The sequence below is a fragment of the Thalassophryne amazonica genome, chromosome 8, assembly GCF_902500255.1.
Source record: "Thalassophryne amazonica chromosome 8, fThaAma1.1, whole genome shotgun sequence".
NCBI classification, from domain to species: Eukaryota; Metazoa; Chordata; class Actinopteri; order Batrachoidiformes; family Batrachoididae; genus Thalassophryne; species Thalassophryne amazonica.
In genome coordinates, this window is record NC_047110.1 from 9,614,354 (window position 1) to 9,636,541 (window position 22,188).

The 22,188-nt window shown below is 44.2% G+C and overlaps 1 protein-coding gene and 1 long non-coding RNA gene across 4 annotated transcripts in view; both read left to right on the forward strand.

Moving 5' to 3' along the window:
* The window catches only part of cttnbp2 (cortactin binding protein 2), a 420,592-nt gene that overhangs the window by 392,857 nt on the left and 5,547 nt on the right, over window positions 1-22,188 (forward strand). Inside the window, exons 21-22 of the mRNA XM_034175732.1 lie at window positions 5,639-5,741; window positions 12,018-12,125. Of these exons, the coding sequence (XP_034031623.1) occupies window positions 5,639-5,741; window positions 12,018-12,125 (211 nt within the window). The remainder of the gene's footprint in view (window positions 1-5,638; window positions 5,742-12,017; window positions 12,126-22,188) is intronic.
* LOC117515249 lies at window positions 10,501-11,533 on the forward strand. Of its 3 annotated transcripts, none has more exons than XR_004562114.1 (4): window positions 10,504-10,552; window positions 10,723-10,756; window positions 10,825-11,198; window positions 11,267-11,533. It is a non-coding gene; the product is annotated as an uncharacterized LOC117515249 (long non-coding RNA). The 3 variants fall into 3 exon arrangements; XR_004562113.1 differs by having other exon boundaries at window positions 10,519-10,552; window positions 10,689-10,756; XR_004562112.1 differs by having other exon boundaries at window positions 10,501-10,756.

The following is a 22,188-nucleotide window of genomic DNA, read 5'->3' on the forward strand; positions in this document are numbered from 1 at the left end:
ATCGGGGAGGCCGTGCTTCCCGATCACCCCCCTCCAGGTCTCACTGTCACCGCCCACGTGGGTGTTGAAATCCCCCAAGAGAACAATGGAGTCCCCAGTCTAGTACCCCTCCCAGGGACTCCAAGAAGGTTGGGTACTCTGCACTGCCGCTCGGCCTGTAGGCCGAGACAACGGTGAGAGACCTGTCCCCGACCAGAAGGCATGAGGATGCGACCCTCTCGTTCACTGCAGTGAACTCCAACACATGGCGACTGAGCTGGGGAGCAATAAGCAATGCGACCCCAGCTCTCCGCCTCTCCCCGTGGGCAACGCCAGAAAAATGAAGCGTCCAGCCCCTCTCCAGGAGTTGGGTACCAGAGCCCAAGCTGTGCGTGGAGATGAGCCCGACTGTCTCTAGTCGGTACCTCTCAACCTCCCGCACAAGCTCAGGCTCCTTCCCCCCCAGCGAGGTGACATTCCACGTCCCAACAGCCAGGGGCTGTGAGCATGGACCGGGCCGCCGGGCCACCCGCCCTCAACCGCCACCCAATTCTCTCTGCACCCGACCACCATGGCCCCCTCTGCAGGTGGTGAACCCACAGGAGTGTGGGCCCACGTCGCTCTTTCGGGCTGAGCCCGGCCGGGCTCCATGGGCTAAAGCCCGACCACCAGGTGCTCGCACGCGAGCCCCAACCCCAGGCCTGGCTCCAGGGTGGGGCCCCGGCTCCGCCATACCGGGCGACGTCTCGGTCCTTGATTTTTTACTGGTCATGGAGGTACTGAACTGCCCTTATTCTGACCCGTTACCTGTTTGCCTTGGGAGACCCTACAAGGGGCACAAAGCCCCCGACAACATAGCTCCTAGGATCATCCGGGTACGCAAACTCCCCCACCACAATAAGGTGGCAGCTAGAGGGGGAGAGCAGCAATGATAAGTAAGTGAAATACGATGCATCCGGAAAGTATTCACAGCGCTTCACTTTTTTTCCAAAATGGAGTAAATCCATTTTTCCCTGAAAGGTCAACACGCAATACCCTATAATGACAACACACACATATATATATATATATATATATATATATATATATATATATGAGGTCTATTACACCAATCATGCTTGAACCCTCGTGCGCATGCGTGAGTTTTTTCACGCGTCGGTGATGTCATTTCCCTGTGGGCAGGCCTTGAGTGAGATGTGGTCCCGCCCTCTCGGCTGAATTCCTTTGTTTCACACGCTGCTCGAGACGGCGCGCGTTGCTTTATCAAAATTTTTTCTGGACCTGTGAAGAATATCCGAGTGGACACTATTTGAGAAATTAAGCTGGTTTTCGGTGAAAGGTTTAACAGCTGACGAGAGATTATGGGGTGTTTCTGTCGGTGTAAGGACTTCCCATGGAACGGGAAGTCGCGCAGCACTTCCAGGCGCCGTTGTCGGCCTGTTTCGACCTGAAAACATCCTAATTTAAGGCTTAATTCACCCAGGACGTCGTGAGAGAACAGAGAAGATTCAGAAGAGGCCGGCATGAGGACTTTATGCGGACATTCCACTGTTTAAGGACATTTTTTAATGAAAGACGTGCGCGCAAATTCGCCGAGTCTTTTCCGTGACGACTCAGCGAATCTGTGTGTGCCGCGACAGGAAAAACACCTCCGTGTTGAAAACCATTTGTAAAATTCAGGCGGCTTTTGATGGCTTTCAACAAGTGAGTAACTGAGAAATTGTTTAACAGCTTGGGCATGTTCCAACTTGCCCGTTAAGGTTTCCAACGGACGCGACCCCCCGCGGTCGGGTCCGGCCCGACGTGCGACTCTGCCCGCACGTTCTTTCATTACAAAATGTCCGTTAACAATGGAATGTCTGAATAAACTCCTCATGCCGACTTCTTCTGAAAGTTCTCTGTTCTCTGACGACTTCCTGGGTCAACAGAGCCTGAAATGTGGAAGTTTTCAACTTGAAACTGCGAGACACTGCCGCCTCAAAGCGCAGATCGCCGTCAGGCACCGTGGGCCGTCCTTACGGCGACACTACCAGACCAAAATCTCTCATCAGCCGTTAAAATTTTTACCGAAAACCAGCTGAATTTATCGAATGGTGTCCACTCAGTTGTGCCCTACAGTTTTGAAAAAATTTTGAACAAACAAAGCAGCAGTCTCTGAGCCATTCCTAAACAATGAAAAAATCGACGAGAGGGTGGGCCACTCCTCACTCAAAGACTGCCCACAGGCGAATGACGTAACCGACAGGCGTGAAAAAACTCTTGTATGCCCACGAGGAAAAAAATAATAAGGTTGGATACTTTTCTAATAGACCTTGTATATATATATATATATATATATATATATATATATCACCCATCACCCGATTCTGAGGTCAGGAGCGCTCTGGAGCAGGTTTTCATCCAGAATGTCTCTGTGCATTGCTGCATTCATCTTTCCCTCAATCCTGACTTGTCTCCCAGTTCCTGTTGCTGAAAAACATCCCTACAGCATGATGCTGCCACCACCATGCTTCACTATAGGGATGGTGCCTGGTTTCCTTCAAACATGACACCTAGTATTCACACCAAAGAGTTCACTCTTTGTCTCATCAGACCAGAGAATTTTGTTTCTCATGGTCTGAGAGTCCTTCAGGTGACTTTTGGCAAACTCCAGGTGGGCTGCCATGTGCCCTTTACTAAGGAGTGGCTTCCGTCTGGCCACTCTACCATACAGGCCTGATTGGTAGACTGTTGCACAGATGGTTGTCCTTCTGGAAGGTCTCTCCACAGAGGAATACTGGAGCTCTGACATAGTGACCATCGGTTTCTTGGTCACCACCCTGACTAAGGTCCTTCTCCCCAGTTGCTCAGTTTAGACGGGGAGCCAGCTCTAGGTAGAGTCTTGGTGGAGTTCAGCGTCTTCCATTTACAGATGATGGAGGTCATTGTGCTCATTGGGACCTTCAAAGCAGCAGAAATGTTTCTGTACCCTTCCCCAGATTTGTACCTCAGGACAATCCTCTCTTAGAAGTCTACAAACAATTCCTTTGATTTCATATGTGGTTTGTGCTCTGACATGCACTGTCAATTGTAGGACATTATATGTAGACAGGTGTACGCTTTTCCAAATCATGTCCAATCAACTGAATTTACCCCAGGTGGACTCCAATTAAACTGTAGAAACATCTCAAGGATGATCAGTGAAAACAAGATGCACTCAGTTTTGAGCTTCATGGCAAAATCTGTGAATACTTACTACTTTTGTTTTTTGTTTTTTTGTTGTTTTTTTAAATTGTAAAAATCTAAAAAAAAAAAAAAAACTCTTTTCACATTGTCATTATGGGGTATTGTGTGCAGAATTTTGAGGAAATAAATGAATTTCATCCATTTTGGAATAAGGCTGTAACCAGTGTTGCCACAGTTACTTTGAAAAAGTAATCCAATTACTGATTACTCCTTGAAAAAGTAACTTAGTTACTTTACTGATTACTCAATTGTAAAAGTAACTAAGTTAGATTACTAGTTACTTTTTTTGTTACTTTTCCCAGCTGCCGACAACAACCCTCTGCCACCTCAACATGACAATGATACCTGTTTTGCCAAAACTTACTTTATAGTCACCCTTTCTTGACTTCAATGAAAATAAATACTTGTTTTATAAAAAGTAAAATAAAGACCTCTTTCTTGACCTCATATTTAACTGTTGACAGCACTGTAACAGTAAAACTTGCAATTTCGAACCTACATTGTTTATAAATGTAACTATTAAATTCATTCTAGCATTTTTCTAACATTTAAATTCTCTCTAAATATTTTACTTGTCGAAATTAATATTATTTTAAGTAGTATTAGTAGTTGTAGTAAAAAAAGGCTTCAAAACTGGACCTTTAATCTAGGGGTGTTGTGAGGGGGGCACATCCTTGCCCCACGCCCCCATTCCATATGGATTTGCCCCTACTTTGGTGTTTGAGCACAAAGAATGGATAACATTTATTTATGCAGAAAACATGACCAGATTTACAGGTAAGAAAGTTTTATTGTGTTTTCACATCATGTGGTCCTCAGAAAGAGAGTTTAGGTGCATTTGAGTGGAAAATAGTGTTAGTTGTTGACACGTCGCGGAGGATCAGCTGTTTTAACGTGCAGATACGGAGCGGCTCAGCTCAGCTCTAAATAAAGGAGGAAAAAAAGTATAAAAATGTCTTTGTAAAGCTCAGTGCAGGTGTGCTGATCACCGTGCTTTAAGAGGTGATGACGAGTCAAGCAGCTGCAAAAAACCGCGGATGATAAGCTCACAGCTCACTGAAAGTGGGCAGTTCAGTCGAACCCCGACCTCCTGCCCACGGACAAAGTTTAATGCTGCTATCGACCCACAGTGAAAAATAATAGTAACGCACAGTGACATGGAGAAGTAACTTTAATCTGATTACTGATTTGGAAAGATTAACGCGTTAGATTACTCGTTACTAAAAAAAAGTGGTCAGATTAGAGTAACGCGTTACCGGCATCACTGGCTGTAACAAAATGTGGAAAAATTGCAATGAAGTGAGTACTTTCAGGATGCACTGTGTGTAATCTTGTTCTTAGCCGTCTCTACCATGTTTTACCTTAAATCGTAGGATGAGATTGCAAAAGTGTTTCTGTGAAAAGGTCGATGGTGAACAGCTTATGATTTGGCCGTGAAAAAATTTTTTCATTTAGATTTTTTTTTTTTTTTTTTGTAATCCCTGTATTATGTTCACATCCACCTGATCTGTTGAATCATTCGTCTTTCCTTTGAACAATTATTCTAATTATTAAGAATTATAATACTGAGAAACATGTTCCAAGGTCCTTCTAAATTATGTATATATGAGTTTCAGTTCATAATTGATAAAAATAGAAATCTATGTGTGTTGCAGCTCTGTGTCCTTATTTTAGCAAAGTTATGTTCTATTTAATATCTTTTATAATTGGTTTGGAGTGAGTTTCGCATTAGGTGCATTGTCAAGGCGCTGACTAACATTAGCATGAGCTGAATGCCTCCATTATGATTAAGTGGATTTATAATGTGCTTCAAAGAATATGTACTTGTGGTGGCCAAGGAACTGAGCAACGGAGCGCTTTAAAGCAGGGATTGGTGATCAATTTAATCGTTCACATTTCTTGAAAACTCACTAATGTCACATAAGGGGATGCTAACGGAAAATACGAGCACCACCAATAGGCAGTGTGCACTGTCACATAATGCAAAGCTAACGGCTGAAATTAGTTTGAGCTAAGTGCTTCTGTTGTGTGTAATGGGATTTATTATGTACTTAAAAAAACATGCTTAAGAGTTACAATTTTGCTGAAAAAAATCAAACTGCACTTTATGTAATTTTACGTTGCCTGAGAAAAATAACAATCTACCTGAGTTTTTCACCGAACAGACTAACAAACATGTAACAGCCACAGATTTGGGCCTCAGAGAATCATGATGTAAATGATGATGATAAAGCAGTAACTTTGATGTGTATGTCCCTTTGTAAGCTGAACTGTGATGAAACAGATGTGTTTACATTGACGTGTGTGTGTGTGTGTGTGTGTGTGTGTGTGTGTGTGTGTGTGTGTGTGTGTGTGTGTGTGTGTGTGTGTGTGTGTGTGTGTGTGTGTGTGTGTGTGTGTGTGTGTGTGTGTGTGTGTGTGTGTGTGTGCGCAGAGAGGTGGCGGTGGGTCCGCCAGTGTTCTCTGATGATGAGACTGACTTGATCAGAGAACTGCAGACCATGTGCTCCAGCAAGTCTGAGCCAGACATCAGTAAGGTACTGTGTGACGCACAGACACTGCACGGCCACCACACATTAAGGTACACACAGACATTGCACGGCCACCACACGGTAAGGTACACACAGACACTGCACAGCCACCATGCATTAAGGTACACACAGACATTGCACGGCCACCACACGGTAAGGTAGACACAGACACTGCACAGCCACCATGCATTAAGGTATACACAGACATTGCACGGCCACCACACAGTAAGGTACACACAGACACTGCACAGCCACCATGCATTAAGGTACACACAGACATTGCACGCCCACCACATGGTAAGGTACACACAGACACTGCATGGCCACCACGCATTAAGGTAGACAGACACTGCACGGCCACCACGCATTAAGGTATTGATACAGAGGCTGTGAGGAAAGCCTTCTGTTCAATTAATGAGCGGAAAAGTCCTGGCTCAGGTGGCATTGGAGGTATGCTTTTGAAGAACTGTGCTGAGCAATTGGCAAAGATTTTCATTTATATCTTCCAGTTGTCTCTACAGTTACATTGTGTACCTCGTCTGTGGAAGGAATCAATTATCATTCCCATTCCAAAAAATAAATCCCCAAAGGAATTGAATGATTTCTGACCTGTGACACTTACCTCATTAGTGATGAAAACCTTTGAGAAATTGGTCAAGACATCACTAATGGACTTGGTACAAGACAAACTCGACCCTCTACAGTTTGCCTATAGACCGGGTAGAGGTGTTGATGATGCCACTGGGGTACTTTTACATTTGGTTTTCAAGCACTTGGAGGGAGCAAAATCTTTGGTTCATTTACTTTTTGTAGATTTTTCCTCTGCATTTAACTGCATTCAGCCTCATGTGTTGGCAGATAAACTAATGAACCTTTTTGACTTTGAACCGAGCATTGTTAGCTGGCTTCTGGACTTTTTAACTGGCCAATCCCAGCGTGTTAGGGTGAATGGGCAGCTGTCAGATGTTCTTTTCTCCTCCACCGGAGCACCACAGGGATGTGTTCTGTCTCCTCTTTTATTTGTTTTATACACCAATGACTGTCAGAGTAAATACATCAGTCGTCACTTTGTTAAATTTGCTGACGACTCTGTCATTGTGTCACTTTTAAATCAGGAAGACCTCGAGCATGGTCCTATTTTATCAGATTTTATTGACTGGTGCAACACATCCTTTTTAGATATCAATGTGACCAAAACCAAAGAAATGGTTATTAATTTTGGCATGTCACTTTCTGTTCTCCCTCCAGCTCTCATAAATGACCAGTGTGTAGAGCGGGTCCAAGAGTACAAATACTTGGGGACCATCATTGATGATAAACTGTGCTTTGAGCCCCAAGTGGATGCAGTTTGTAAAAAACAGTGTTGCCACAGTTACTTTGAAAAAGTAATCCAATTACTGATTACCCCTTGAAAAAGTAACTTAGATGCGTTACCGGCATCACTGGTAAAAAAGCCAACCAGCGCATGTATTTTTTATGGAAGCTTTGGAACTTTCAAGTGGACTCTTCCTTTATGAAAATATTTTATTCATGTTTTATCAAATCTGTTTTAACCTTTTCTTACATTTGTTGGTTTTATTGTTTATCCATCAAGCAGTGAAACTGTCTTATGGACATTGTGAAGGTGTGCTGTAAAATCACCAGAGGCTCACTTAATGATCTTAATGAAATTTTTAAGGTCAGATGTCTTAAAAAAGCTAAGGCTATTATAGCTGACCCTTCTCATCCTCTTTGGCATGAGTTTTCACTGCTCCCATCTGGCTGTCGTCATGTTGTCCCTCGGTGTAGAACTAACAGGTTTAAAGAGTCTTTGATTCCAAATGCTATTCGCTGTCTCAATGCACATTTGTAAATGTTTTAGTTGTACTGTTGTTGTGTTTGTTTGAGTCTGTCTGCAAACAAATTGCCCCACGGGGACAATAAAGAAACCTTGAACCTTGAACACAGACATTGCACGGCCACCACACGGAAAGGTACACACAGAAACTGCACGGCCACCACACGGTAAGGTACACACAGACACTGCATGTCCACCACACATTAAGGTACACACAGACATTGCACAGCCACCACACGGTAAGGTACACACAGACACTGCACGGCCATCACGCATTAAGGTAGACAGACACTGCACGGCCACCACGCATTAAGATAAACAGACACTGCCTGGCCACCACACGGTAAGGTACACACAGACACTGCACGGCCATCACACATTAAGGTAGACACAGACACTGCATGGCCACCACACATTAAGGTAGACACAGACACTGCACGGCCACCACACAGTAAGGTACACACAGACACTGCACGGCCACCACATGGTAAGGTACACACAGACACTGCACGGCCATCATGCATTAAGGTAGACACAGACACTGCACAGCCACCACGCATTAAGGTACACACAGACATTGCACGGCCACCACACGGTAAGGTACACACAGACACTGCACTGCCACCACATGGTAAGGTACACACAGACACTGCATGGCCACCATGCAGTAAGGTACACACAGACATTGCACAGCCACCACACGGTAAGGTACACACAGACACTGCACGGCCATCACGCATTAAGGTAGACACAGACACTGCATGGCCACCACACATTAAGGGACACACAGACACTGCACGGCCACCACACGGTAAGGTACACACAGACACTGCATGGATTCTCACCAAATTTGCACCACTGATATACTTGGAAGACTCCATTAAATTTTGGAGGTGATCTGGATCTGGATTCTGGATCAAGATTTCACTTTATATAGGCTTTTAAGGATTACATCAAAACTACTTCACAGATTCTCACCAAGTTTGCACCACAGATAAGATAGTTAGCCATGGAAGACGCCACTGAATTTTGGAGGTGATCCAGATCTGGACTGGCGTCAGAAATGTCTGATTGCTCTTTAGGTTTAGGTGCAGTGACTCTGAGGGTTTTAATGAGGTTAACTGACTGCTGGGACAGGCTTCAGCTCCAGTTAACTGGTCATCCAGCGCCCTGGGGTGCAGGACCTGTGTTCCTCCATCACGTCGTCAGTGTGCCTGTCACCCCAGCAAAGTGCATTCCAAACACAGACTGGAGTGTGCTGCAACAGCTTCAGGCATGGCATCTTGTGGTCAGCCCAGCGCCCTGCGGTGTGCAGCTGTCAGTCTTGTATGACATCATCAGTATCTTGGACAGAGAAGAAATAGAGCAGAATGAGTCGGCCAGAAAATCTACAACTTTGGTATAGTTCACCAGCAGTAAATTGACAGGAAAGCAGAGAGAATACTAAGGTCATCACCGGCCACTAGCCCTAAGCTTCACTAACCGACCCAGAATTTAGATGAAGTGAGGCCAAGATCTGTTCTGTTCCTAATAAGATGAATATGCCATACGATACCAGTATGCTAACCCTGAAAGAGGGAGAATAGATGCATCTTAAGTCTGGACTTGAATGTCTCTACAGAATCAGACTGTTTTATATCCATAGGGAGATCATTCCACAGAACAGGGGCACAATAAGAGAAAGCTCTGTGACCCACAGACTTCTTATTCACCCTAGGGACACAAAGTAGCCCTGCACCCTGAGAACGCAGAGCCTGGGCTTAAGTAGGGTTAAGTAGGGTTTAAGTAGGTCAGCTAAGTAGGGAGGTGCCAGTCCGTGAACAATTTTATAGGCTAGTAGCAGAACCTTAAAATGTGATCTCACTGGGACAGGAAGCCAGTGAAGAGATGCCAAAATGGGTGTAATGTGGTCAAACTTTCTGCTTCGTGTCAAAGGTCTGGCAGCAGCATTTTGAACCAATTGGAGACCCCTAATGCTGGACTGCAGTAAACCATAAAATAGAACTTTGCAGTAGTCCAATCTAGAAGAGACAAATGCATGAATCAGGGTCTCAGCATCAACCATAGACAGGATGGGACGAATCTTGGCTATATTTCACAGGTGGAAGAAAGTAGTCCTCGTAATATCTCTAATGTGGAGGTCAAAGGACAATGTAGGGTCAAAAATCACCCCAAGGTTCCTCACTTTGTCAGTGTGATGTATGACACATGAGCCTAGGCTAAGGCTTTGATAGTTGATAATTACCAGTGTGTCGGGGCTTTGGTTTTTGAGCTCTGCAGGTGCATCTGGGGCATTCGTTGATTTGTATTGGGGCATTGATTGTTGATCTTTCCAGATGCGCTGGGCATGGATGACTGATCTTTACCATTGCATCTGGGCTTTGATTATTGATAATTACAAGTGTGTTACGGTGTTAATGATTGATGCTTGCATTGAGGCATTAACTTTGAGTTTTTTATGGTTGTTGGTCTTTTTATAGGTGCATCGAGGCAATCAATTGATTTTTACAGGTTTACTGGATCAAAGATCACAAAGTTTACAATTTTTGTTACATGGAGTTTTTCAACAAATTCTGGGTAATTTGTGGGCGATAAATCTGAATGTGGCGTTAGTTTTTTCCAATCACATCGTAACATATTTCTCGTATCAAGCATTGAAGCAAAAGTCTCACACACCTCTCCAGCGTAGTAAACAATGTTATGGCTCTTGTTCACCTTTCGTGAACCTGGTTTAAAAACTATGCTTTTGAAGATGCTTTTGTGCACGATTAGTGGCGTCACACTCGTGAGTGAATGAGCAACTTTTGCATAATCTAAAAAATGTGATGGGATGGAGAAAAGCTGAGTTCCGACTCAAGATTCAGGACCTCAAAATTACCTTAAATCAGTTCTTAAAGTCCATGCAAGAAAAAAAATTTTGATGACCAGTGCTATTGATTTTTACACGTACATTGGGGGTGTAGATTATTGATTTTTACAGGTGCATTAACGCTGTAGATTATTGAGTTTTACAGGTGCATTAACGACGTAGATTATTGAGTTTTACAGGTGCATTGGTGACATAGATTATTGATTTTTACAGGTGTATTAACGCTGTAGATTATTGATTTTTACAGGTGTATTAGCAACGTAGATTATTGATTTTTACAGGTGCATTGGTGATGTAGATTATTGATTTTTACAGGTGCATTAACACTGTAGATTATTGGTTTTTACAGGTGCATTAACGCTGTAGGTTATTGATTTTTACAGGTGCATTAACGACGTAGATTATTGATTTTTACAGGTGCATTGGTGACATAGATTATTGATTTTTACAGGTGCATTAACGCTGTAGATTATTGATTTTTACAGGTGTATTAACGACGTAGATTATTGATTTTTACAGGTGCATTGGTGATGTAGATTATTGATTTTTACAGGTGCATTAACGCTGTAGATTATTGAGTTTTACAGGTGCATTAACGACGTAGATTATTGAGTTTTACAGGTGCATTGGTGACATAGATTATTGATTTTTACAGGTGTATTAACGCTGTAGATTATTGATTTTTACAGGTGTATTAGCGACGTAGATTATTGATTTTTACAGGTGCATTGGTGATGTAGATTATTGATTTTTACAGGTGCATTAACACTGTAGATTATTGATTTTTACAGGTGCATTAACGCTGTAGGTTATTGATTTTTACAGGTGCATTAACGACGTAGATTATTGATTTTTACAGGTGCATAGGTGACATAGATTATTGATTTTTACAGGTGCATTAACGCTGTAGATTATTGATTTTTACAGGTGTATTAACGACGTAGATTATTGATTTTTACAGGTGCATTGGTGATGTAGATTATTGATTTTTACAGGTGCATTAACGCTGTAGATTATTGATTTTTACAGGTGCATTAACGACGTAGATTATTGATTTTTACAGGTGCATTGGTGATGTAGATTATTGATTTTACAGGTTTATTGTGGTGTAGATTATTGATTATTGATTTTTACAGTTGTATTAGTGACGTAGATTATTAAGTAGATTATTGATTTTTTACAAGTGCATTGGTGATGTAGATTTTTGCTTTTTACAGGTGCATTGTGGTGTAGATTATTGCTTTTTACAGGTGCAATGGTGATGTTGATTATTGATTTTTACGGTGGAGATGATGGTTGATTTATTATTTCTTTTTATTTTTTAACAGGCCCAGCGGGGGAGTTGATAATTGATCTTTACCAGTGCATCAGGGGATTGATTATTGCTAAATACGTTTGTTTCTGGGGCACTGACTAATGAGCTTCACAAGTGCAATGGGAGTATTGATTACTGATTCATACGGAACACTATTGCTGTTGATTACTGATTTTGTTGGTGCATCCTGGCATTAATTGCTGATGTGTGACATTTTAATTTTAATGATTATTGTATTATTCTTAATTTGATTTGCCGCAGATTTCACACACAAAAGAGGACTTGATTGTGTTCTCCAGCTCAGCGAGCAGTGACACACCACCGAACCAGACTAAGCAGGAAGTTGCCATCCAACCTCGACCACAGATGGTGAGCAAAAGAACAAGTCATTTTCTAAAACAAGATCAGGGTTTGGTTGGATGTGAATGATTAGTGTCAAACGATAAAGAAGATAAAATGTACATGTTTGTGGAATATGTATGTGTTATTGCAGAAGCAACAAATAAGGATACGAATTGCTGTCAAGGGAGCCTGTATTTCTGCTTGAGGTCAAAAGTCTGGATGTATACGCTTTCTTTAAAGCAGACACACTACCTGTCGATGTACACTACGGGAGCTCATCTGGACAGAACACCTGTGCTACTGTCGCGCTCTGATTGCGTCCTCCGTCTTTTATGATGAAATAATGCTGAATTTATGTGGAAATGATTGTTGTACAAAAGCCTCAGATATCTGTTTCTGAGACAGATGATGACTGGAGGCAGTTTGAAGCAGAAACAAGGCGAGAATCTGTGAATTGCTGCTGATGCTCCGAATGACGCATGTGCAGTGAAGGCAGTGATAGTGCTCAGAAGGGGGAGGGCTGAGCTCCTCACAGGTGCCTGACTGTTGCAGACACACAACACACATGTGCGATTTTAGGGTTTACAAACATTTTTGACTGTTATACTTTACTCACTTTACCAGCAAAAATGTTAGTGGACTGAAAGTTAGCGAAACTAAATTTAGCGGAAGCTAATTGATCCACTGATGGTTTTTTAAAGTTAGCTGAAAAGCTAACCCGCTAGCAAAAAGTTTAGCTTCGCTGGTTAGTGGTTAGCGAAACTGTGCCCACCACTGCGTGTAGGCAGAAGGAAAGCTCATCCAAATTTTGTGTCAGTTCCTCATATGTTTCCTTGATCCATCATGGTGTAACAGGCGTTTTACTTGGAGGTAGTGAGCCCGGTGATTCATGCAGGAATGAAGCACATCTCATGTCGTGGGTCTGAGCTGCTCATGAATGATTTTAATAAACATTTTAATGGTTGTAAGGCCACTGCGTTTGACACACACACTTAAGGTCAATTTTGACCCCGTTCAGACTGGGGCTGGCAGGCTGGCTCGTGCTGGATTCAATCTGGATTGGTTTCTGGCCAAATGTTTTTCAAATCTGGTTCATCCTACACACGCATCAATCTCAGTTCTTTTGCAATTTTACCAAAACCACTAGATGACACTTTTCAATTAATCAATCAATCAATCAATCAATTTTATTTATATAGCGCCAAATCACAACAAACAGTTGCCCCAAGGCGCTTCATATTGCAAGGCAAAGCCATACAATAATTACAGAAAAACCCCAACTGTCAAAACGACCCCCTGTGAGCAAGCACTTGGCGAGTGGGAAGGAAAAACTCCCTTTTAACAGGAAGAAACCTCCAGCAGAACCAGGCTCAGGGAGGGGCAGTCTTCTGCTGAGACTGGTTGGGGCTGAGGGAGAGAACCAGGAAAAAGACATGCTGTGGAGGGGAGCAGAGATCAATCACTAATAATTAAATGCAGAGTGGTGCATACAGAGCAAAAAGAGAAAGAAACACTCAGTGCATCATGGGAACCCCCCAGCAGTCTAAGTCTATAGCAGTATAACTAAGGGATGGTTCAGGGTCACCTGATCCAGCCCTAACTATAAGCTTTAGCAAAAAGGAAAGTTTTAAGCCTAATCTTAAAAGTAGAAAGGGTGTCTGTCTCCCTGATCCGAATTGGGAGCTGGTTCCACAGGAGAGGAGCCTGAAAGCTGAAGGCTCTGCCTCCCATTCTACTCTTACAAACCCTAGGAACTACAAGTAAGCCTGCAGTCTGAGAGCGAAGCGCTCTATTGGGGTGATATGGTACTATGAGGTCCCTAAGATAAGATGGGACCTGATTATTCAAAACCTTATAAGTAAGAAGAAGAATTTTAAATTCTATTCTAGAATTAACAGGAAGCCAATGAAGAGAGGCCAATATGGGTGAGATATGCTCTCTCCTTCTAGTCCCTGTCAGTACTCTAGCTGCAGCATTTTGAATTAACTGAAGGCTTTTCAGGGAACTTTTAGGACAGCCTGATAATAATGAATTACAATAGTCCAGCCTAGAGGAAATAAATGCATGAATTAGTTTTTCAGCATCACTCTGAGACAAGACCTTTCTAATTTTAGAGATATTGCGTAAATGCAAAAAAGCAGTCCTACATATTTGTTTAATATGCGCTTTGAATGACATATCCTGATCAAAAATGACTCCAAGATTTCTCACAGTATTACTAGAGGTCAGGGTAATGCCATCCAGAGTAAGGATCTGGTTAGACACCATGTTTCTAAGATTTGTGGGGCCAAGTACAATAACTTCAGTTTTATCTGAGTTTAAAAGCAGGAAATTAGAGGTCATCCATGTCTTTATGTCTGTAAGACAATCCTGCAGTTTAGCTAATAAAAGCTGTCATGTGATGAGCAAAATGGCTGAAGGCTGGCGGAAAAATACAGGTGTGGATAATAAACACAACCTGAACATAATTATGGAACCTGAAGGCCACGTATGTGAATGTCGAAACAAAAAGGTGAAAACCAAAAAGATGAAAAGAGCCCCATGAATTCACCACACCAAATATCATTTGAGTGGGGCAGAGATGTGTGTGTGTGTGTGTGTGTGTGTGTGTGTGTGTGTGTGTGTGTGTGTGCGTGTGTGTGTGCGTGCGTGCGTGCGTGCGTGCGTGCGTGCGTGCGTGCGTGTGCGTGCACGTGTTACACATGGAGGGGAATGCACCTGGCGGCTTCTCTTGTCGTCTAGGCGTCTCACAGACAGAAGGTCGTTTGCTGTCCTGGCCATTACAGCTGCATTGAAAGCCGCCTCAGTGGAGAGGACACTGTGTGCGCACGAGCATAGTGAGACAGTACGATGTCATGATCCCCGAGCTAGCAGATTCCAGCTGCATTTGCTTTCAGCTTTGGTTAATACTGCTCAAATGCCAAATAACCTGAATAGCGCCTTTCAGAAAAAAAAGTATAACGGCTCCATGTGCTGGAACCACTCTGGGCTTGATTTTGTTCTGGGGTCACGCTGTTTCCACTGCTGAGGTCCATTCTCTCCTACATGTCCTTTCTGATTATTTTCTTATGATGTTGGCAATGCTGCCTTTGTGGTCAATTAAAGATGAAATAGGTGACAAACACATTTATCAAACCCACAGCCTAACAGAACTTATTCTTAAATTGCTGGAGGCTCTTGAGTTCCTGTACAGTAGCACGGCTCTGTGTGTACTATTACTGATAACTTGGATTTGGCATTGTGTGGTCTGTTTGTCACAGTTGCACCTATGAAGCCTAAATGGCACCACCTGCAAAGCAGGTTCCTTGTCTTACTGAAGATTTAGGTGTTTGTTGACATAAATTTAGGAGATTGGACCATGTGTGGCATCACTCGCGGCAGCAGTTAGCTTATCACAGATGGCTTACCTCCATTAGCTGCCAAGACAGCTTGCTACTCTAAATTATTGAAGAATAACAATTTTAATAGCACCAGGCATCATCCAAAATTCATGTTTAATCCTGTGCAAATCTTATCATGTTAGACATAATGTCCGTCAGAGTCTTCCAATAAAAAGAGCTCTTTCTGCCTATGTAGCTAGTGAGATGAAAAACTTCATGTTACCAAAGTTTGCTCAAATAAGCCGCAAAGATGGTGTGAGAGTGACGAGTCTCTCGTTCCCTCACACACACACACACACAGAGAGAGAGAGAGAGAGGGAAAAGTGTTAATTGCAGACGCTACACACTGTAAAAAAGCAGCAAAGCAATTTTAATCAACAATCATCTTCACGGGGTTCCGGGTGATGATGCGGCGAGGAGCAGCTACGTGCTGAAGAGCAGGGGACGTTTTGGCTTAATTTAACCAATTATAGACTGCCTACTTTATTAATTTCTACTACAACAACTATCGGAACCTCAGAACTCATGAGTAAATCCAGCTCCAAACGCTCCAAACCATCAAAATACGCACAAAATCGATAAAATGCTAACTTCTACGCAGCCTCAGGCTAACGAAGCTAACACAGAGCAAACTAACTCAGATAACCCCATGCATATGGAGGCTAACAATAGCCAAGCTAACATCCCCGGCCACAGTCCAGTTAGAAATGCATCTTCAACAAGAGATGATACTTCCGAAAGGGACACGGGAAACGTGGCAGAAATGCCAGTGGGTGACTTTGCATCATTTGTTGGAGAAATTAGAAGCATGTATCGCGAACATCAAGTGGATCTACAAAAGGTTGGGGCCGATGTGATAAGCATCAAAGACAGCATGAACTCCCTCAGAACAGAGGTGTCTAACTTGGGGAACAGAATCAGTGAGACCAAGGAGAGAGTGTCCACTTTCGAAGACGGCCACACAAGCCTAGCCAGCGTCACGTCCGACCTAAATGACAAAGTTGCTCGGCTCGAGACTCGACTCCAATATATGGAAAACTACAGCAGATGAAACAACCTGCGGATTAAAGGAATTCCAGAGGATACTAAACAAGGGGGAATAGTGGTTGAATGCGTGATGGATCTGCTCCACTGTTTAATGCCAGACACCAAGGAAGCTAACAATATGGTGATTGAGCGAGTCCACAGTGAGACAGCGTGACCGACAGGACAGAGCGCCCTGTCGGACCTCTATGCTTTCCACACGGACTGTGGTTTTGAGTTGGTGGGGGAGTGGGGGGGGGCAAGGGGAGTGTTAATAACTCGTTCATGTTCAAGGGATGGGAGCCAGTCAGTTTTTGTTTTTTTTAGGTGTAAATACACAGATAAACCAACTGTTAAAATCTAAGAAGAATATAAATACAGATTTGAGATGGAGTCAACAGTCAAAGTATCTTCCTGGAATGTAAATGGTCTAGGTTCTTTCGTCAAAAGGCGTAAATTGCTCAATTATTTAAAACAAAAGGGCTCTGATGTAATTATGTTACAAGAAACACACATGCTAGAGGCAGACATTAGTAAAATAAAAGACAGGTGGTATGTTACAGCTTTTCATAACACATACTACCAGAAAAAGCGGGGTGTATCGATCTTATTTAAAAAAAAATCAAAATACAGATTCAACGAGAATATAAAGACAAAGATGGGCAGATATTGATTCTGCTGGTAAATACAGAAGGGCACAATATAATTTTGGGTAATATATATACTCCAAATATTGGGGACCCTAATTTTTTTCTGCATTTAAAGAACAATATTTTGGAGTTTGGCGATTTCCCTGTTATTCTAGGTGGGGACTTTAATCAAGTCCTAGATGTCTTTTTGGATAGATCTGGAAAATATTTTCCTAAAGCTAATAAAACACAGGCATCTATAAAGGCTTTGTGTAAAGATGGAGGCCTTCATGATGTATGAAGCTCAAAAATGACATACAACAATTTTTTGAAGTGAATAATGGAACTGCAAAACAGAGCTCAGTGTGGGACGCATTCAAAGGACTTGCTGGAGATGTCACTCCGCCCCTGGGGATATGCTCCATATGTTTCTGACTTGTCCCAGTCTTGATGGTTACTGGGGAATCATTATGGAAAAATTATATAACTGTCTTAATGTTAAAATTGTTTTGACACCTCAGTTATGCCTTCTGAATGTAATGGATTCTAGCACTGGTATAACCAGGGAAAAGGCACTTTGGCTCAAGACCGCCCTGACCACAGCCAAAAGGATCATCTTAAGACATTGGAAAGGACAGAATGGCCCCACGTTTTCAGAGTGGTTCACCACTTTGTCAGAAACTGCTTCATTTGAACGACTCATCTGTAAAATAAATGGACAACTGAACACATATGAAAGAATTTGGGAACCGTTTTTAAATTCTATCGCAACTATTTGAGATTCAAGCCATCAGTACTTTGCGCCTTTGGTTTATCATTATGTTTTGGAAATTTTTTTTGTTTTATACATTTGTTTTGTGTAATAATACTGTGACTGCTGGGAGGAGTGGTTGTTCAGGGTATAAGCATAAAAAAAAAAAAATTCCTTCTCAGACATTTTATTGAAATGCACGGCACTGGTAGCTGATACAGATCCTAAGAGGGACGGCTCTGATGTACAGATTATTATGTTTTATCTGCATATAATGATGGCTGTTACTGTTATGTTTCGGACGCGGTCGGAGCACCGACCCAGCGTTTGAAGGAGCCAGCATATAAATAAGCAGAGCACGGTTCAAAAGATAACAGAATTTAATAAACATAACAGTGAGAAGTGCTAAACAACTAAACAGTCCGCGGTCTGGTGAGGTGGAAACACGGCGCGCTCTTAACAGCGCAAACGGTCCGGAGCCACAGCAGTTCGGACAGAGGGACCCCGCCGACACCCCCCAGGTGGCCGCGACAAACCGAGTCTGTGAAGAAAGAAAACATGAGGTGAGTCCAACTCCACACAGAGAGACACAACTCAAAGGTGCACGCAATCAGCAAACACTTCCTGGCTTAAATCTCTACATCAGCTTTTCACCCTGCAGGCACGGAACAACTCAGTTCAAATCTCCACTGCTGCAGAAGCTGATTAAACAATTAGCATAACGTGACAGCTCACTAACACAAGGTGTGAGGGACACCAAATCCACTGTCATAACTTCATAAAAGTCACCAAAACCAAATTACCTCAGGAAGTGTGCTGAAGAGCGTGAGACCTCACCCAATCCTCCTTCACAGACTGTGGCGTCAAACCTGGAGCGGTCTCTGCGTCCGTGATGGTGAGATTGTTCTCCTGACGTCGATCTCACACGTATGCTCACAAGGTCGAGTCTCTGGCAATCACACACTGTGCATTCAAGGTTTAAATGCAGCAATCTCCGATTAAGACAAAATACACCACAGCTGTGAGTCCTGATGACCTGCACGTGATAACAAGCCTCAGGTGTTCAGGGTGAGGTCCTGACGCTCAGCCACTCAGTCCTGAATGCATACCACCTGGTGGGAGAAACAGAAAACAAAAACCAAGCCAGCCAAACACCCCAGCCCACAACAGTACCCCACCCTCACGGGAAGCCTCCCGGCGACCACACGGACCTGGGCCAGAAAAAACAAAGCCCCCCTCCAGGGACCATGGCTGGAATGTTGGCTGGGAACAAAAAACACCTCCTGCAGCTTCAGTTTCGGCTCCTTGTGCTGACGATCCAGCTGGGAAAGGCCCGTCTCCAGGAGCTGTGCGTTACTGTGCTCTGACGACAGCTCCATCATCAGCTGCTCCACCTGCAATGTTAATTTTCTTCATGCAGTCATTGTTCATCTCAATGTTGAGCCTCTCCAGCTTTTCCCTCAGCTGGATAACGCACGCTCCCAGCCGCCTCTTCTCTGTCAACAGGGAACTCCGTGCCGAGACCATCACTCTCATCCTGGAGCCCATCCTTTCCCATCCTGAGCCTGTCTGCAGCAGACTGCTCCGCAGCTGACACTCCAGTGCAGAGACATCCTTTGTTGACTTGAATGGTCTTGCCCTCTGTTTTGTTTAGCAAACCTGTTAGAGTCTCCACCTTTGCGTTCATTCCTGTCGACTCTTGCTTTAGTTCACTTTGCATAAGTTTGGCCAGGAGTTCTTAAACCTGTGCACTCAGCCTTCTTCCGACTATCTGTTAAAGTCTGCTTAGTCATAAAACAAAAAAAAGACAAACACAAACAACCATACTAACCCCCCCCTCCCCAGAGGACCGTTCCATCAAACCCCGGGAAGAGGAGAAAAGAAAAAACACAACCCAAACTTAAGCTTGCAAACAAAAAAAAACGCTAACACCCCCCCCCCCCCCCCGGACAACATGTAGGGACCAACACCCCCCAGAGGACATCCCGCCAGCTCCAGGAGTAATAACCACAGCCGAGGTCCCTCTGGGATCCAAAGTCACCCACGGGGACTCCCAGCGCCTCCCAGAGGACCGTTCCATCAAACCCCAGGAGACGCTCCCCCTCATGACTAACAGACCCAGCCCCGGCCGTCTACGGCTAGATGGACCCACAGTCCTTTCCCCCCCAGAGGACACCACAGTCACACCCTGAGGGCGGAAACTGGGGGAAAAACAAAAAAAAACAAACATACAAACAAAACAACAACCCCAACCCCACCCATTCAGCACAGTGGAAACTGGAAGTACGTCCAGTGTCACCAACCACGACTATACCCCAAAAGTCAACCGGGAGGAGTGGAACAGCGGTAATGGCATACGGCACAAGACGGCGCCACCCCTCCGACTTTTAAACCAGCCACCAGCTGCGGGTATATTCCACTGCCCCAAACCTCAGCTATGCCGATGGCGTACGGCTCAAAGGCGTGCTGAAGCCGGAGGTGGAACAGGGAAGTAACAAAAAACACCCCTAAACCCCCCCCACCCGGGTGCAGAGGTTACCTGGGAAACGCCCAGCATAACCGAACTGCACCACCCCAGCAACGCCAATGGCAAACGGCACAGAGGCGCGCCAAGGCTGGAGGTTGCAAAGGGAATTAAAAAAAAAATACCCCAAACCCCCCCCCCCGCCTCCCGGGTGCAGAGGTGACCTGGGAAATGCCCAGCATAACCGAACTGCACCACCCCAGCAACGCCGACAACGTACGGCTCAAACGGCTGGGGCCGGAGGAGAAAACAGGGAATAAAAAAAAAATACCCCAAACCCCCCTCCCGGGTGCAGAGGTTACCTGGGAAACGCCCAGCATAACCAAACTGCACCACTCCAGCAACGCCGACAACGTACGGCTCACATGGCTGGAGCCAGAGGAGAAGAGAGGGCACAACAAAAACAAAAAAAAAAAAAGAAAAAATAACCCAATTACCCCCCCATCACCCCCCAGAGGACCGTCCCATCAAACCCTGGGAGGTGAAACCAAAAGAAATAAAAAAGAAAGACTAACAGACTAACATAAAGTCACCTGGGTCAAACTATGCTCCAGACAGCCTGCATTTTCAACTCCACCAGACCACAGACAGTGCTTTAAAACCCACAAAAACAACAAATTAACCCCTGATAAAAACACCTCATACTAAAACAAGAAACAGATAATAGACAATAAAAAAAACTACCATTGGCCTACATCGTCAAGTGCAAAGAATGGAAAAATGTATTTTCCATCCTTTGAACCTAGACGGTAATGTGACTCTGTCACCAACAGAGGGAGCCAAAGTGCCAAATAAGAAAATCCCTGTGGTAACAGAGTAAAAACCAATACACACTGCTGCAAACGACAGCAGGTTATAACAAACAGCTTTACTTGCAAACTAAATACCACCGGGGCTGCTACAACAGGCGTCGGAGCCCGCTGCACGGGAGGAGACGGGGCTACAGCCGTAACAGCGGGGTGCGACGCGACCCAAGCTGTAAACTCCGCCATGCGCGCACCAACGCGCACAACCCGGGCGGAGCGCACCCGCAACTGATCCTGGATCAGCTCCAACATCTGCTGCAGCCTTCCCGGCAAAAATACCGTCTCTGCTTCCGCTGGTCCATTGTTAAAGGCCAGAGACTACTGTTATGTTTCGGACGCGGTCGGAGCACCGACCCAGCGTTTGAAGGAGCCAGCATATAAATAAGCAGAGCACGGTTCAAAAGATAACAGAATTTAATAAACATAACAGTGAGAAGTGCTAAACAACTAAACAGTCCGCGGTCTGGTGAGGTGGAAACACGGCGCGCTCTTAACAGCGCAAACGGTCCGGAGCCACAGCAGTTCGGACAGAGGGACCCCGCCGACACCCCCCAGGTGGCCGCGACAAACCGAGTCTGTGAAGAAAGAAAACATGAGGTGAGTCCAACTCCACACAGAGAGACACAACTCAAAGGTGCACGCAATCAGCAAACACTTCCTGGTTTAAATCTCTACATCAGCTTCTCACCCTGCAGGCATGGAACAACTCAGTTCAAATCTCCACTGCAGCAGAAGCTGATTAAACAATTAGCATAACGTGACAGCTCACTAACACAAGGTGTGAGGGACACCTAATCCACTGTCATTACTTCATAAAAGTTACCAAAACCAAATTACCTCAGGAAGTGTGCTGAAGAGCGTGAGACCTCACCCAATCCTCCTTCACAGACTGTGGCGTCAAACCTGGAGCGGTCTCTGCGTCCGTGATGGTGAGATTGTTCTCCTGACGTCGATCTCACACGTCTGCTCACAAGGTC